The following is a 14,028-nucleotide window of genomic DNA, read 5'->3' on the forward strand; positions in this document are numbered from 1 at the left end:
ACCCTGAGCACATGTGACCTGGGCCCTGCTGCAGTACCACTGCTCCAACACTAGAGGGCGGCGGAGCTCCACCTGAGAGACACAGACAACATTTTTTTTTAAATACATTTTCCAAGTTTTTCACACGTTGAAAAAAATGTTTTCAATTTTTTTAACTTTATTTTTTTGTACTTGTAATACTTTTTTTTTAATTTTTTTTTTTACATGTATTACTTTTTCACAGAATTGGAACATAGAACTAGATTAGAAGAACTAGTTTGAACTAATCGAGTTGTACATTTCAGCCTGCAGGGCCACAGGGCATGTGGACGATTGCCGTTTACAGTTGCAGGATTGTAATATTTGCTTTCTAAGGTGTATTGATGTGATCAGCTGGGATATTTTTTTGTTTGTTGTTGCCTACTGGAAGACACTCGTGTGTGTGTGTGTGTGTGTGTGTGTGTGTGTGTGTGTGTGTGTGTGTGTGTGTTTGTGTGTGTGTGTGTGTGTGTGTGTGTGTGTGTGTGTGAGAGACAGCATCGTCACCTGTGTGATGGAAAATTAAAACAGCCAAGCAAGCGAGCAAGTTTGAACTTGTTCAGTTCAAACCACAACTATTGCATGTAGAAGACAGAACTAGCTAACACGGGGCTGATAGCCAGTTAGTCGAGAGCCGTCAGCTTTTCCGCAGGTTATTGCAAAGGGTATGTTTTATTTGTATTTTATTTTGCTGACACAGTTACAGTTGCTCTGCCTAAAAATGATAATAAACAATACAAAACCAAAAAACAGCTGCGCGTAATGACGGATGCCGATCGTACCGGAAGTTACACGCTCGGTTCGGTGTTCGAATTTCCGGCCGAGCTGAGGAGGAGTTCATGGATACTGAGCTGGTGCTGAACTTCGACAAGGACGCGTCCAGCTGACGGGTAAGTGTTTAACTTTTCATACAACATATTGGAAAACTAAACAGAAGGGTCACCTGGACACCTGCGAGGGGGCGTGGTGTTGATTTGGAGCTTGCACCGTGACGAATGTCACGTAACACAACGCCATCTTCATTAGTTCATACGAGTTAGTAAGTTGACATAAACGCTAGCTGAAGTCCCGTCGTAAACATTTTCAACTGGCTGAACCTCGGCGTCTCACAGCTGCAGGGACCAGAGCGGCAAGTAGAGGGAGCCAGAGCTACACACACGCACACACACACACACACACACACACACACACACACACACGGGCTCTCTGTCTGCTCGTGTGCCCATTAATCAAGAGACTGAGGCGAACAGAAGAGCTGCATCGTGGATGTATTATCAAAACTGGATACCAGACTCGCAATACGGCGGCGCGTCCCATGGGTTCAAAAAGCATGTTTCCCCATTAGACCGAAATACAAAAAGAGACTCTAGACTCTAAAACGGCTAACAGGACGACCTTTGACCTGGCGGTGATGGTTGATGGTGTGAAGTGCTACATGCTTTATCGCCCTCAAATGCAGAAATCAAAAACTTCTTATACGTGTATTTGCTGGGTGAGCAACTACATTCAAATGAATGGGCTGCATGCTAGGACGTTGCGGGGGAGGGCTCTGACCCACTTTAGCCCCTCCGACCCCACCTACACACCCCCCTGACCCCCTCTATACCCCCCCCCACCTCCACCCTCCCACCCCTGGACTCTAAATGAAGGTGTTCCTGAGGTCAAAAGGCTCTGCCAATCACGGTCCACTCCCGCCACCTTCCATTTCATGCTCGACCACGTCCCGCTGTTGCTCTTTTTATTTTTTTTTCCTTTTCAGGGGCTGGGAGGCAGGGGGCCTAATGGCTGTGGGCCCCAGTTTCTCCTGGCAGCTTCTCATCTTTGTGACAGAGAGAGAGAGGTCGGGAGTGGACTCTGGCGCTAATTGAAAGCTGGTGTAAAGTGAATGTGTGGAATGCGGCCCTGGGTGCACCCCTCCGCGCCTCTCGCTAGTCCCGCCTCTTGCCCTGTCACTTCCTGTTTCCTCCAAACACAGTTTATTTATCCATTTGTCATTGTTGCCTAGCAGGCACGTGAAGAATGATGCCGCCCCCACTGCTGCTGCTGCTCCTTCACCTCCTCCAGCCGGACCTGATGGGGGCACTGTAGATGACCTCTGACCTCTGTCCCGTCACCCAGTGGACCCAGTGAGTGTATATGTTGTCGTCTCTGAACTGCAGTTTCACTCCTGCAGCCAGCAGTACCTCCTCCTCCTTTGGCTTCATCATTATATCATTAACAAGGTTTTATTAGTCACATGACCCCCTCCCCTGTTTACCCTGCAACGTGTGTGTGTGTGTGTGGCAGCTGGGTCACACGCACACACAGCTGCCGCTGGTGCTCAGAAAGTTTGCGACACACTGATTTTATTTGTTTGTTTGTTTATTTATTTATTTCCACAACGTACTGACTCACGTGCGCACTCAGACCCTGGAGACGCCCTGACCTTTGACCCCCCTGAGGCAGAGAAAGAGGAGGTGGTGCTGGCTGCTGCAGAGAGGGAGGCCCTTTGTGGAGGACTAGCATGCGTGAAGTGTTTATCTTGTGGCGGGCCAGGTCCGACTGGTTCCCAGCTCTGTTTGCAGAGGCCTAGGAAAACAGCACTGCCGCGCCCCCCTCTCCCCTTCCCGCTCCACGGGGGTTGGGCGGGGCATCGCTCACAGGGGGGAACAGGGTTGGAGCCTGACCCAAAGGAGAAGAAAAGAAGGCGAGCCAAACCGCCTCTCAGTCAGTCGGACTCTGGACTGAGCCGTGAAGAGCTTCCTGTTGACTCTCCCCGCCCCCTCCTCCCCACGCACACACACACACACACACATACACATACTCGAACACCTGACCCGTGTTGGCTGGGAGCTGAAGCTGAAGGGATGAACGGTGGCGCCTTGAGAGGATCAGCGTCCTGAGTGAGTAGCTGCACAGGAAGTCAAACCAATGCCCTGTTCGAATCCACACTTGCATCACTGCTAGCTGGCTAGCAGAGTGCTAACACAAATGGCTCACTTCCTGTTTGTCTGCATTTTATTACCCTCAGATTGACTTCACAGAATGCCCTGTTTGATTCCACGCCTACGCTGTTGCTAGCTAGCTTGCAGAGTGCTCACACGAACAAGAAGTGGAGCCGCTCACTTCCTGTTTGTCTGCATTTTATTACATTGAAATTGACTTCACACCGTCCCGATTCCTTCTTGCAGGAAGTGGAGTCACTGGTCTCCATCACTCAGTGCCCAAGTCCCGTCTGTGAGCTTTGGCAACAGCTGGCTGCAAACAGAGGGCTAAACTCACTGCTGCTGTCTGGACCTGCACCAGCAATGGTGTGAAGCAGTTCCAGCTCCCACAAGTCTGTAGGAGTGTGTGTGTGACGCTGCTGCTGCTCAGATTCTCAGGTTCCCATCAGGCCACAATGTATTGCGGCAGGCAGGCAGGCAGGGTTGGCTAGCTAGCTGGCAGCTGTGTGCTGCTTCATTCAAACGCTCCACTGGCTTTAATCATTGTCACACCACAGGAGCAGGAAGTGACACACACACACACACACACACACACACACACACACACACACACACACACACAGACAAAGCGTGAGTGTGTGTGTGTCGGGGTGGTGAATCGGGGGGTCGATGTCTCCAATTTGGTCGGCGCCCTCTGCTGTAGGTCTTTGGAGGGTTTCCTCACCAACCAATCATGGTTTGGTGAGGAAACCCTCCACTCGCACGGATTGGCTGTTCTTCCCAGCCGGCCAGGAAGTGACACAGTGGATCAGTTTATTTATTTATCAATTAATTAATTAATTAATCTATTCTCATTCTGGAGACCAGTGGGGGGGTGGGCGTGGCCCTAGACTGCTGGGAGGGGTTGGTGATGTGGATGTGATGTGACCCACCAGGTGTGTCCTCAGGTGGGCCAACAGCTGGCCCACCTCCTGTGTGGCCAGCTGTTGGCCACACACAGCAGACACCACACTCCTGTGTGTGTGTGTGTGTGTGTGTGTGTGTGTGTGTGTGCGTGTGTGTGTGCGCGTGCGCGTGCGCGTGCGTGCGTGCGTGCTTGCGTGCGTGCCTGCTCCTCCTCCTCTAAGTGGGCCAGGCTGGCTGAGATTACGTAACCCCGTGTTGCTGGGCTGACTCTCACCCTCTATTTATTTTTATCGTCCGTCACACAGTGATGAGCAGCCGGCCGATGGCGTCCGCTTCCGCTGTTAACTAGGTCACGGCTGTGTCACAAACACGTTTCTAAGAGAAGCTCCGCCTCCTCGGCTGAGCCGTTACCTGGAGTATGCAGGAACAGTTGAGCTCCTTCGCAATAAAAGTCACTTTTTCAATGCATCACTTGAGTGCATTTGACAGGTTTGACCTCCCAGCATCCTTTGTGCTTTCTGTGCTTTCAGGGGGAGAGGTCCCACTGGTGTCAGTTGGGTAAAGGGGGCGGAGCCACAATCAGATGATGAAGCGTGGGGGGGTGTTGGCTGCTGCTCAGCTGTGGCTAAATATAATTCGAATAATGTGAAGTGCCGCCTGATTGGATGTACTCAGTGGGGTTCCCTGGTTCTCACGCTGGAGACTCAGACCCTCCATCCAGGAACCACGGGACTATTTTCCCTATGTGGGTCAGTTGACCTCTGACCTCCTCTGTGTCCCATCCTGGGCTCTGATTGGCTGCGGGACAAAATTGCAGGTCATGGGGTTTGAGAGCCGCTGCTCTCCTAATGATAATGATGTTTGGACCAGGACCAAAGTGAATCTGGGCTTTTCACGCTGTAGCAGCTCCATCAATTATTCCAAGCTCCTTTGTGCTCCTTGGACCGAGGGGCCGGTCTGCAGTCCAGTCAGCAGTCCAGTCAGTGGTCCAGTCATTGGTCTGGCCAGTGGACCAGTCAGTGGTCCAGTCATTGGATCAGTCAGTGGTCTGGTCAGTGGTCCTGTCCCGTCAGTGATCCAGTTAGCGGTCCAATCAGTCAGCGGTCGACTAGTCACCGACTGTTGAAACGATTAGTTGACTAATTGGATAATTATTAAATTTTCTTAAATTTAGAATAAGGTTGCTAATTATGTGGTAAATGATAATAAACACCTGAAAGAAGGGTACCGCAATGAAAAATGCATCTTTTATTCAACTTTGCTGCTGAATGGCTGGTTCATACAAAAAGTAAATAAAATGTCCTATCTAAAACCAATGGACAGGTGCAGTGTTCAGTCAGTATAGACATGAATCCATGAATAAGTTATAAGTTGTTGAAACCTGGCACCATCAACCATGATGAGCGGCCTCATATAATAGATCAGCATCTGCAGCATTGGCTCAGTGACTGTTGCGGGATGCACATCTGCTTCTTTTGCAAAAAGGGATCCATGGTGGCTCACTTCTTCGGACTGCTTGCATTTATTATATGTTTTTAAAGCTTTTGAAATCATTCACTCCACTGGAAAAACACGTCTGGCGATAACTGTCGACAGTGGTTGTCGATTCATTCGACTATTTTCATTTCCAATTTTTGGCGACATTGTCAACAAATCGTTGCAGCCCCGCAAGTCAGTGGTCCAGTCAGTCAGCGGTCCAATCAGTCAGTGGTCCAGTCAGTCAGCGGTCCAATCAGTCAGTGGTCCAGTCAGTCAGGGGTTTCACTTCCCGTCCCTGTGTTGACCAGTGGTGTCTGACGTCAGAACCTGGTGACCTGCTGGGACTTAGGGGGCAGTAGAGAGCTGCCTCCCCTCTGCCTCAGTGGAATGTCCCCGCCCTGTAATTAGCCCACACCTGAGCAGGAGACACCTGCTGGCTGACTCACCTGGCCGTTGGTGAGCTCAGGTGTTGTATAATGACTCAGGTGATGCTTGACGTCATTTGTCCTGGGCTGTGGTTGGAGGCGGGGCTTGTCTCTAAGCCGTGTGGTGATGTTTTTCTTTGTTTTTGTATATCTCTTTATCAGTATGTGAAGCACTTTGAACGACATTGATTTGCTTTGAAAGGTGCTATATAAAAATTTTGACTTGATGATGTCATCAATGTCTCTGCTGATCCTTGATCCTTCAGCTTCAGGGAGTCCAGGAGGTTCTCACCTGCTAAGGTGAGATTCTCCAGCTGGCTGACCTCACCTGGAGCAAACAAACAAACAAACATAACAGATAGGCTCCGCCCCCTTGAATTGACCCCGCCTCTTCATCCACTACCACCTCCAGGACAGTAGGTGGCGCTAGACCGTCCTTCAGCATGCAACCAAACATGTTACCACCGTGTCATTTCCTGTGTTCTGTCCTCTGACGTGTGGCGCAGAACCCCCTGCTGGCCGTTCCGTAAAACTACATCACAGGTGGTCAGGAGTTGGGCTGAAGGACACTGGGACAGCTTCTTCTTCTTCTTCTTCGTCTTCTTCCTCTTCTTCTACTACTACTAGTACTACTACTTGAAACTCAAAGCCACTGCTACACTGCAGCCAGGAGAGGAACCCCCTGCTGTAGGAGCCATGTCCCCACTTGAACGCACCCTCCTGTGATTGGCTGCCCCCCCCCACCCCCCCCCCCCCCCCCCACCCCGCCGGTCACTGCTGCACAGCTGAGAGAGAGCAAAGCTGAGGCTCCGCCCCCTCGCTTATTCACGCTTTGTGTCGGCTGCAGCTGCTCATCCAAGGTGACGTGACCCGACCTGAGCCATGGCTGCTCCTGCTTAAAAATTGAAAAGTAGCCGTTGTGGCCTCAGTGAGGAGGAGGAAAATGAGGGGGGGACACCAGCATCTTCATCATTATCATCATTATCATCATTCTCATCATCATCATCATCATCACTCCCAGCAGCAGGCAGCAGCTGAGGCTCAGTGAGGGCAGGAGTGGAGAGTGAAGCAGAAGAAGAGGAGGAGGAAGGAGGTCGCAGGATGGAGCATTTTGCAGAGCGTGCAGCAGCGGTGACGGCGGCGGCGGCGAGCAGCAGGATCGGGAACGTCCCCCTGCTGGGGCTGCTGGCGGTGAGTAGCGTCGGTCACCCTTAACCACCTTTCCGGTAGAAGTAGACTGAGCCTGCACTGCACCAGGACCTCAACCAGAACACTGGACCACCTGGAGGGAAGCCCGGAGTAGCAGCAGTGGTGTAGTCAGAGAGAATCTGTAGGGGGCGCCAGCGGCTGTGTACGAGAGAGAGAGAGAGAGAGAGTGTGTGTGTGTGTGTGTGTGTGTGTGTGTGTGTGTGTGTGTGTGTGTGTGTGTGTGTGTTTGGTTCAGCGTCCTCATATTTAGGTCAACAAACTGAGCAGCAGGATGGAGCCGCTTGGCTCGTCACAGCAGCACCGTGTGTGTGTGTATGTGCAAGTGCAATAGTGTGTTAGAGTGATGATAAAATATTCTGAGCTTCACTTCAGCGCCAGTTTTATGGTCCTTTTAGTTTAAAGATACTCAGTCTGGATGCTGGAGTTTAATCCTCCTGCTCCTGGAGGAGCAGTGGTCCAGTGGGGGGTCCGACTCCTCGAGGTGTGTGTGTGTGTTTACCGCAGACATAAATCCTCTCCATAATTGCATTAACAGGAGCTGATGGTGACTAATGGCTCGTAAAGGAGCAGGACGCATGAGCGCATTTTTCCGTCTTATTTCACCAAGATTGTCAGCGTGCGAGCACACACGCACACACATACACACACGCACACAAGCCGACCCACTGAGCTGTTTTCCAGCCGTTTGCTGCCTGCAGGCTGCCGTGATGCTCGTTCTGCACCGTCACGTTTCTTCACGAAGTCCTGTCAGCACACGCTCTTCTTCTTCTTCTTCTTCTTCTTCTTTTTCTCTGGTGTCCATTCCCACTCTGGCTGTTTCTTTCCTTCTTTTTCTTTTTTTTGTGCATGGCTCCACTCAGGAGTGGTTGAACAGCAGCAGGAAGCAGGTCAATAAACAGATTGTCATCCTCACGCTCCACTGCACGCTAGCAAGCGTCGGTCCTCCAGGGGGCGACGTGGAGCCAATTAGAGCGTGGCTTCTGTTTCTGTCGGCGCCGTGTTCAGGTGTGTTTTTTTAACGCTTTGTGCAAGTATGATTCTTACTGAGTCTGTCCACGGGGGAGGAGGGCAGCAGAGCTAAAAGATGGGCACAGCACCACCTTCAGGAGCAAATGGGTAAACAGGCTCTTTCTCTTTCTCTTTCTCTCTCTCTCTCTGTGTCTCTGTCTCTGTCTCTCTCTCTGTCTCTCTCTCTCTTTATCTCTGTCTATCTGTGTGTGTGCATCATCACTGAGTTGAAGGCTGTTTTGCAGTTAGTTTAAACCAGAAAATGAATTGCCCGTTTGATTGGCTGCTGGATGCTGTGATGTCACAGATGATTAAATTATGATCAGGAAGCAGACTTAGTGGGAGGAGCAGGAGGAGGAGGGCAACACCTCTGACTTCTTCTTCTGTGGTATTGGGCTGAAGCCCAGCTGGCTCACAGTCCTGTTGTATGCTAATGACCCCCAGCTGCAACCTGCCCTGCAACACACACACACACACACCCACACACACACCCTGGGGGCCATCGGGGAGAGCTGCGAACAGGAAGCCCAGATGATTAATTAACTGTGCCCTCATTTTGTGATGTTGCCTTATTGGCTTCCAAGTTCTTCCAACACACACACACACACACACACACACACACACACACACACACACACACACACAAACATGTTCTGAAACAGGGAGGTTGTGTCGCTGCGCTCACCCACAGTGAAACCTGAAACTATGATCAAGCAAACAGTTAACAAGTCTTCAGCTCATGAGAGTGTGTGGCTCAGAGCCCCCTGGTGGCAATGGAGGGAATGACATTTTTCGCAATTCAGGGAACTATGCTGTGTTTTTTTACCATCTACAGTCTCATTTACCGTTTACAGTCTCGTCTCGTTGCTCAGGCATCTTCGGGATTTTACCAGCCGGTTTCCGGTGGGTCATGTGACCTGTATGTGGCTCCTGATTGGCCGATGGGATGTCACTTACCTCTGCTGCTACTGCTGCTGTATCAGTTTTATGGCTGCAGTTAAAGTGTTGGTCTACACCAGTAACCAGAGGAACCGGAACAGACCCCTCCTCTGGTTTATACCCAGCATGTTTACATTCCTCTGTGTGTGTGTGTGTGTGTGTGTGTGTGTGTGTGTGTGTGTGTGTGTGTGTGAGAGAGAGAGAGAGAGAGAGAGAGAGAGAGAGAGAGAGAGAGAGAGAGAGAGAGAGAGAGAGAGAGAGAGAGAGAGAGAGAGAGAGAGAGAGAGAGAGAGAGTGTGTGTGCCACTGTTCTCTTGGTATTTTCTCACAGAGTCACACAAAAATAAAAATCCGCTACTCAAAAGAAATAATTCTGCTTCCTATTGGATGTCCAGGACGACCTTTGACCCCCATCTGCTGTCCTGTCTGTCTCTGCGGGGAGCACATCTTCCACCTGGAGGAGTTCAGACTGACAGTGATGCTGCTCCGAATTATTTATCCCTGTGCTCAGAAGGTGGCTTGTGGCGGCGGCTCTGAGGGCTCTTTGTTCCTCTGGAATCTGTCAGACCAGACTACATGATCCACTTAGAGCGCCACCCAACCTCACCTGCAACTGAAACCCAAGAACACAAACACTTCCTGTGCCCACTTGGAGCAAATCCACTCCCTGACTGACTGACACATCATCGTTTCTCTCCACAAGGGTTCTCTTGTTTTTTTGGACCAAAGGTTCCTTAGAACATGGGAACCTTTGGGAATCTCTCACCACCCCCTCCCTACCTCAACACACCTGCCTCAGTACTGCCCCCTAGGGGGACATAAAACAGCCCTGGCTTGTAAAAAAATGTGGGCGGGACTCATGGCGTAGCCCCACTTCCTGTTTCCTGGATTCATCCTGTGTGTTGCTTTCATTACATCAGCCAGAGTGTGTGTGTGTGTGTGTGTGTGTGTGTGTGTGTGTGTGTGTGTGTGTGTGTGTGTGTGTGTGTGTGTGTGTGTGTGTGTGTGAGTGAGAGAGTGTGAGAGAGACCTGGCTTAGCGATGCTAGCCATCCACGGTGTTTGATTGAATGTAGTTGCTGCTAACGTTGTAGTGCGGGAGACACACACACACACACACACACACACTGGTGGGTGTGTTGAACCTGCTGGGTTCCCGTCCTGGGCTCTGAACACTCGCCCAGTGTTCCCAGCAGGCATGAATGGGCCGCTGTGTCCGACGAGGTCGGAGGTGGTGGTAGAGGGTCACCTGAGCGCCATCAGAAGGATTACCTGCAAGGATTTGGGCTCCTGGTGTTGATGTTTGGAAGGCTGGGTGGAGGACTGATCTGAGGATGTTGGAGGAACAGACATCCTTCTCAGGAGGAGCAGCAGAAGAAGAAGAAAGAGAGGGTCCTGCTGAGTGGAGCTGTCTGTCAGCTGCGACGCTGCAGAGCACTGAATGAGGTTCAGTGTGTCTCGCTGAGCCATCATCTGCTGGACGGTCATGTGACGCATCCCCCCGGTGGATGTCAAGAACCTCTCATCACATCAGACCAGGGGGTCCTGGTCGGCTGAGGAGATCTTTCACTGCACCTGAGTGAAACTTAAGCCTGCTGGAGGCACCCCAGCCACTGGGGGCGCTGCTCAACCATGACAGGAGTTTTGTGTGTGTGTGACACACGGTCACACACACGCTGTGACCGTAAATCCATCAGAAATAATTCCTGATGCACAGCAGTAAACACACCAGTCGCCCGCTCTTAAATCACACACACACACACACACGCACACACACACACACACACACACACACACACACACACACACAAACACAAACACACATTCTGTGCATTCCTTGCTGCTGCTGAGGTTAGTCTGGTGCCCTGTCATTAGCACAAGTCTGAGCCATGACAACACAGTAGCAGCAGCAATACCAGCTTCCTGCTGGACCAGAGCTTTACTTGAAGCCCAGAAGGAGAACTATAAGGAGAAGAAGGTGGTGGTGGTGATTGGGGTAGTCAGTGATCCAGTCAGAGACAGACTGGTGTCCTGTGAACAGGGACCAGTTTCCCCTCCAAATTTCTGACTGTGTATTCCTCTTTGTCTTTGCAGGAGAACATGGAGGCCAACTGCTGCATCGATGAGCTCATGAAGCAGCTGGAGGAAGAGCGCAGCAGTGTGAGAAGGTAAGGAGATGCAGCTGACCCCCAACCCCTCCCTATTCCCCTCCCCTCTGAGGAATGGTTCCCTCTTTAGAAGTTACCCTGGAGCTGGTGGTGGTGGTGTGGGGTCATTTCTCATGGAGGTCCTCTGAAGACCACTGGTCCAGACAAAGGCAGAGGACAGCTTATGGAGATGCTGATCTAATTACCTTGTTTTGGACTCTGGACGTCCTCCCCTCCCCCATCCCCTCACAGAATAGGAGACCATTTTTAAACTTCAGCCTTCTTTGTAGGAGCTTCTTTCCATCTGAATGGAACCTGGTCATTTTCCTGCTCGCTGAGAACGAGAGGGCAACTGGGGGTCCGACTGGGAGGGGGGGGGGCTCTCTGGGTAACAGGGGAGGGGGTGTGTCCAATGACCGATGACCATCCCCTTTACTAGGCCCAGGGCAGCACCCCCCCCACCCCACGCCCCAAGTCAAGGAAGTGATGTGTAAAGGAATGTCTCTCTGGAGGTGTTTCCATGGCAGCAGGGCCATCAGGGATCAGTTCATCTGGTATTCCGCTGCTGCTGGGACGTCCAAGGACGTCCAGGAATTGAATTAGTTGTGAAAGGAGACGAAGTAGCGACAAACGCCAAGACGGTTAACCAGGTTTAGACGGAGATGACGGAGCTTTAATGGCTTCAATCGAGTCGGAACCTTCTCAGTCTGCTGGGAGGAGCCACAGGAGGTCAGCCAGAGTCCAACACACACACACACACACACACACGTGTGATGAATGACCTCAGCCACGTCTTTATCACACACACACTCGCACACTCGGGGGGCCGAGATGGAGACACGTCTCATTAACCCGACTGCTGAAGCTCCTCCGTGTTCTCGGCGATCTTCTCCAGTCTGCTCCTCAGCCTCTGCCCACCTGGTCTGGCATCTCTAGACATGACCGAAGCGACCAGATGTTCCTCCACATGTCGCTTGAGGCGGCCCTCAGCAGAAGCATGAGAAGGTGGATGGAAATTCTGGTGCTGGGTGCTGATGTTCCTCAGCTGGTTCCTCAGGTGGTTTCTGCTCCAGCTGAAGTGTTTTGACAGGCGGGCGGAGGAGGCGGGGCCACGGAGGGTGGGCGGGTTCACAGCGGGTCTCTCTGATCTCCTCGTGAAGCTGCTGCGTCACGCCGTGACTCTAATCCGCTGGATTAAAAACAATGCAGATTAAAGTTCTGTTGTTGTTCCTCTGCTTGGTCATAAATTCTGGCCCGGCTTATTGCTGCTCCAGCAGCAAAAAGCTGGGGGACCCTGTGGCTTGGGCTGTGTGTTGTCCACAACCACCATCAGTCAAACCGCAGGAGTTCCTCATGTCAGAGGTTAGAGGCGGAGGACCATCATCACCTGCTGTGGGTCCTCCAGGTGAAGCTCTGTGGACAGTTCCTCCAGGCACCGCTAGGGCAGCCGAGAGCAGTTTTTTTTTTTTTTTTTTTTAATGCTTCTCAAGTTGAGCCATTTCACACCGGGCTCGGAGGTGTTTGGACGCAGAGGTCTAAGGTCGCAGAGTGGAGGACTTAACTGGCTGCAGCTGTGCTGCTCATGCGCCTCCAAGGGCGTGTTTCCACTGGCCTACACGGTGGATGCCAGCCCTAATCAGTACAGTAGAGCTCGGTTAGGACCCATTTCCACCATCTTGGTTACTGCCTGAGCGTGGGCGGAGTTCCCTGACATTTTTTGTGCCTTCCGTGTCCCCTGAACCACAGGTTGTGCTTTTTGTTTTGACCGTGTTTTTATTTTGTTTTTTAAAAGACATTTTAATAGGACTTAGAATGATTTTGTTTAATACTGTTGACTTGTATCAAACACTGTCCTAGCAGATAAAATGTACGTTGAAAATAGCTGTAAAACTAAAGTTGCTTGAGGTCTCAATACACTCACAGACATCATGCATGTTTTCAAATATTGCCGTGGCTGACTATTCTCTCATCGTCCACCGGCCGAGTCGAGCCCGTCTCACTCCCGTTGCCGACCGGGCCAGTGGTCCATCGCATCTGCAGTAGACTGAACAAACTTCCAACATTTTCTCTGTTCGTTCCGCTTCGACTGTTGTAGTCCTATGGTGATAGTCGCTCGGCATTCGCTCATTTTTTTTTAATTATTATTTCTCCTGACACTTTTGCTGTACTGCAGCCACCGGCTGCTAAACCAGGAAGACTTTTTCATTGCGTGTCGCTCTGTCCGTCCAGCTCTCTTTGAGCTTTTTCTGTACCAAGAACAAAAACATCTGCAGCTCCTCGTTCACCCATGGAACAGTTTCATAAGCATTTCAGTTTTTAATAATACGTGAAAATGTGGAAATCCATACACTGGGCATTTAAAAATGGCAGTTTTTGGTTTTGTGAAAGACTCCGACTCTGTGTTCGTCAAAACTCTTACCCAGGTGTATTTATCCATTTGTTTTGGTCATGTTACCGCATTCAGACTTTCTGGAGGGGTGTTCACTCTGCGGTTCAGGAAATCATTGGTAAACAATTTTTACTGACTCCTTCTTTTTACTTACTTAACCATGCTCCAGACATTTTCTTGGACACTGACACTAAATCTCTGGTGGTAATTCTTTTGTTTCTGGCCAAAAAATGTATCCTGTTACGGTGGTCAACTCCCAAGGTCCCCACGGTTGATATGTGGTTATCTCAAATTTCTGCTCTTATTCCTCTCGAGAAACTCACTCATGACCTTAACCATAGGTCAGACAGGTTCAGAAGGATCTGGGAACCTCTACTTTCTTTCTTGCAGAGACTCTGATCTATCGTCTATCTTTGATTGATTGGAATTGTTTGCCCTCGCATCTATTTTATTTCACGTTTGTACTTTTTATATACCTGTCTCTTGTCGTTTTTCTATTCTGTATTTACTAATTTATTTTATGTATACTTATTGCGCAGCGCTTATTGTTGTTTTGCGGTGGGACTTTTTTTTTGTTTTGTTTTG

The 14,028-nt window shown here is 50.5% G+C and overlaps 2 protein-coding genes across 7 annotated transcripts in view; both read left to right on the forward strand.

The window, feature by feature from the left end:
* The window catches only part of LOC142898510 (glycerol-3-phosphate dehydrogenase 1-like protein), a 4,529-nt gene extending 4,158 nt beyond the window's left edge, over positions 1-371 (forward strand). Inside the window, exon 7 of the mRNA XM_076041470.1 lies at positions 1-371. This exon is cut by the window's left edge and continues 80 nt beyond it. Within this exon, the coding sequence (XP_075897585.1) occupies positions 1-17 (17 nt within the window). The 3' untranslated portion in view covers positions 18-371.
* Positions 372-526: 155 nt separating this feature from the next.
* LOC142898475 (nck-associated protein 5-like) overlaps positions 527-14,028 on the forward strand; it is a 43,799-nt gene continuing 30,297 nt past the window's right edge. Inside the window, exons 1-3 of one of the 6 annotated variants that reach the window (XM_076041423.1) lie at positions 527-908; positions 2,027-2,144; positions 11,002-11,075. In XM_076041423.1, coding sequence (XP_075897538.1) covers positions 11,008-11,075 — 68 coding nt within the window. In that variant the 5' untranslated portion in view covers positions 527-908; positions 2,027-2,144; positions 11,002-11,007. Of the gene's footprint in view, positions 909-2,023; positions 2,145-2,712; positions 2,901-6,681; positions 6,944-11,001; positions 11,076-14,028 lie in introns of those variants that run through there. The other 5 variants (XM_076041432.1, XM_076041441.1, XM_076041459.1 and 2 more) reach the window with 5 other exon arrangements.

The sequence above is a fragment of the Nelusetta ayraudi genome, unplaced genomic scaffold, assembly GCF_046127955.1.
Source record: "Nelusetta ayraudi isolate G7.1 ecotype Tasmania unplaced genomic scaffold, CSIRO-AGI_Nayr_v1 ptg000004l, whole genome shotgun sequence".
Classification (NCBI taxonomy): domain Eukaryota; kingdom Metazoa; phylum Chordata; class Actinopteri; order Tetraodontiformes; family Monacanthidae; genus Nelusetta; species Nelusetta ayraudi.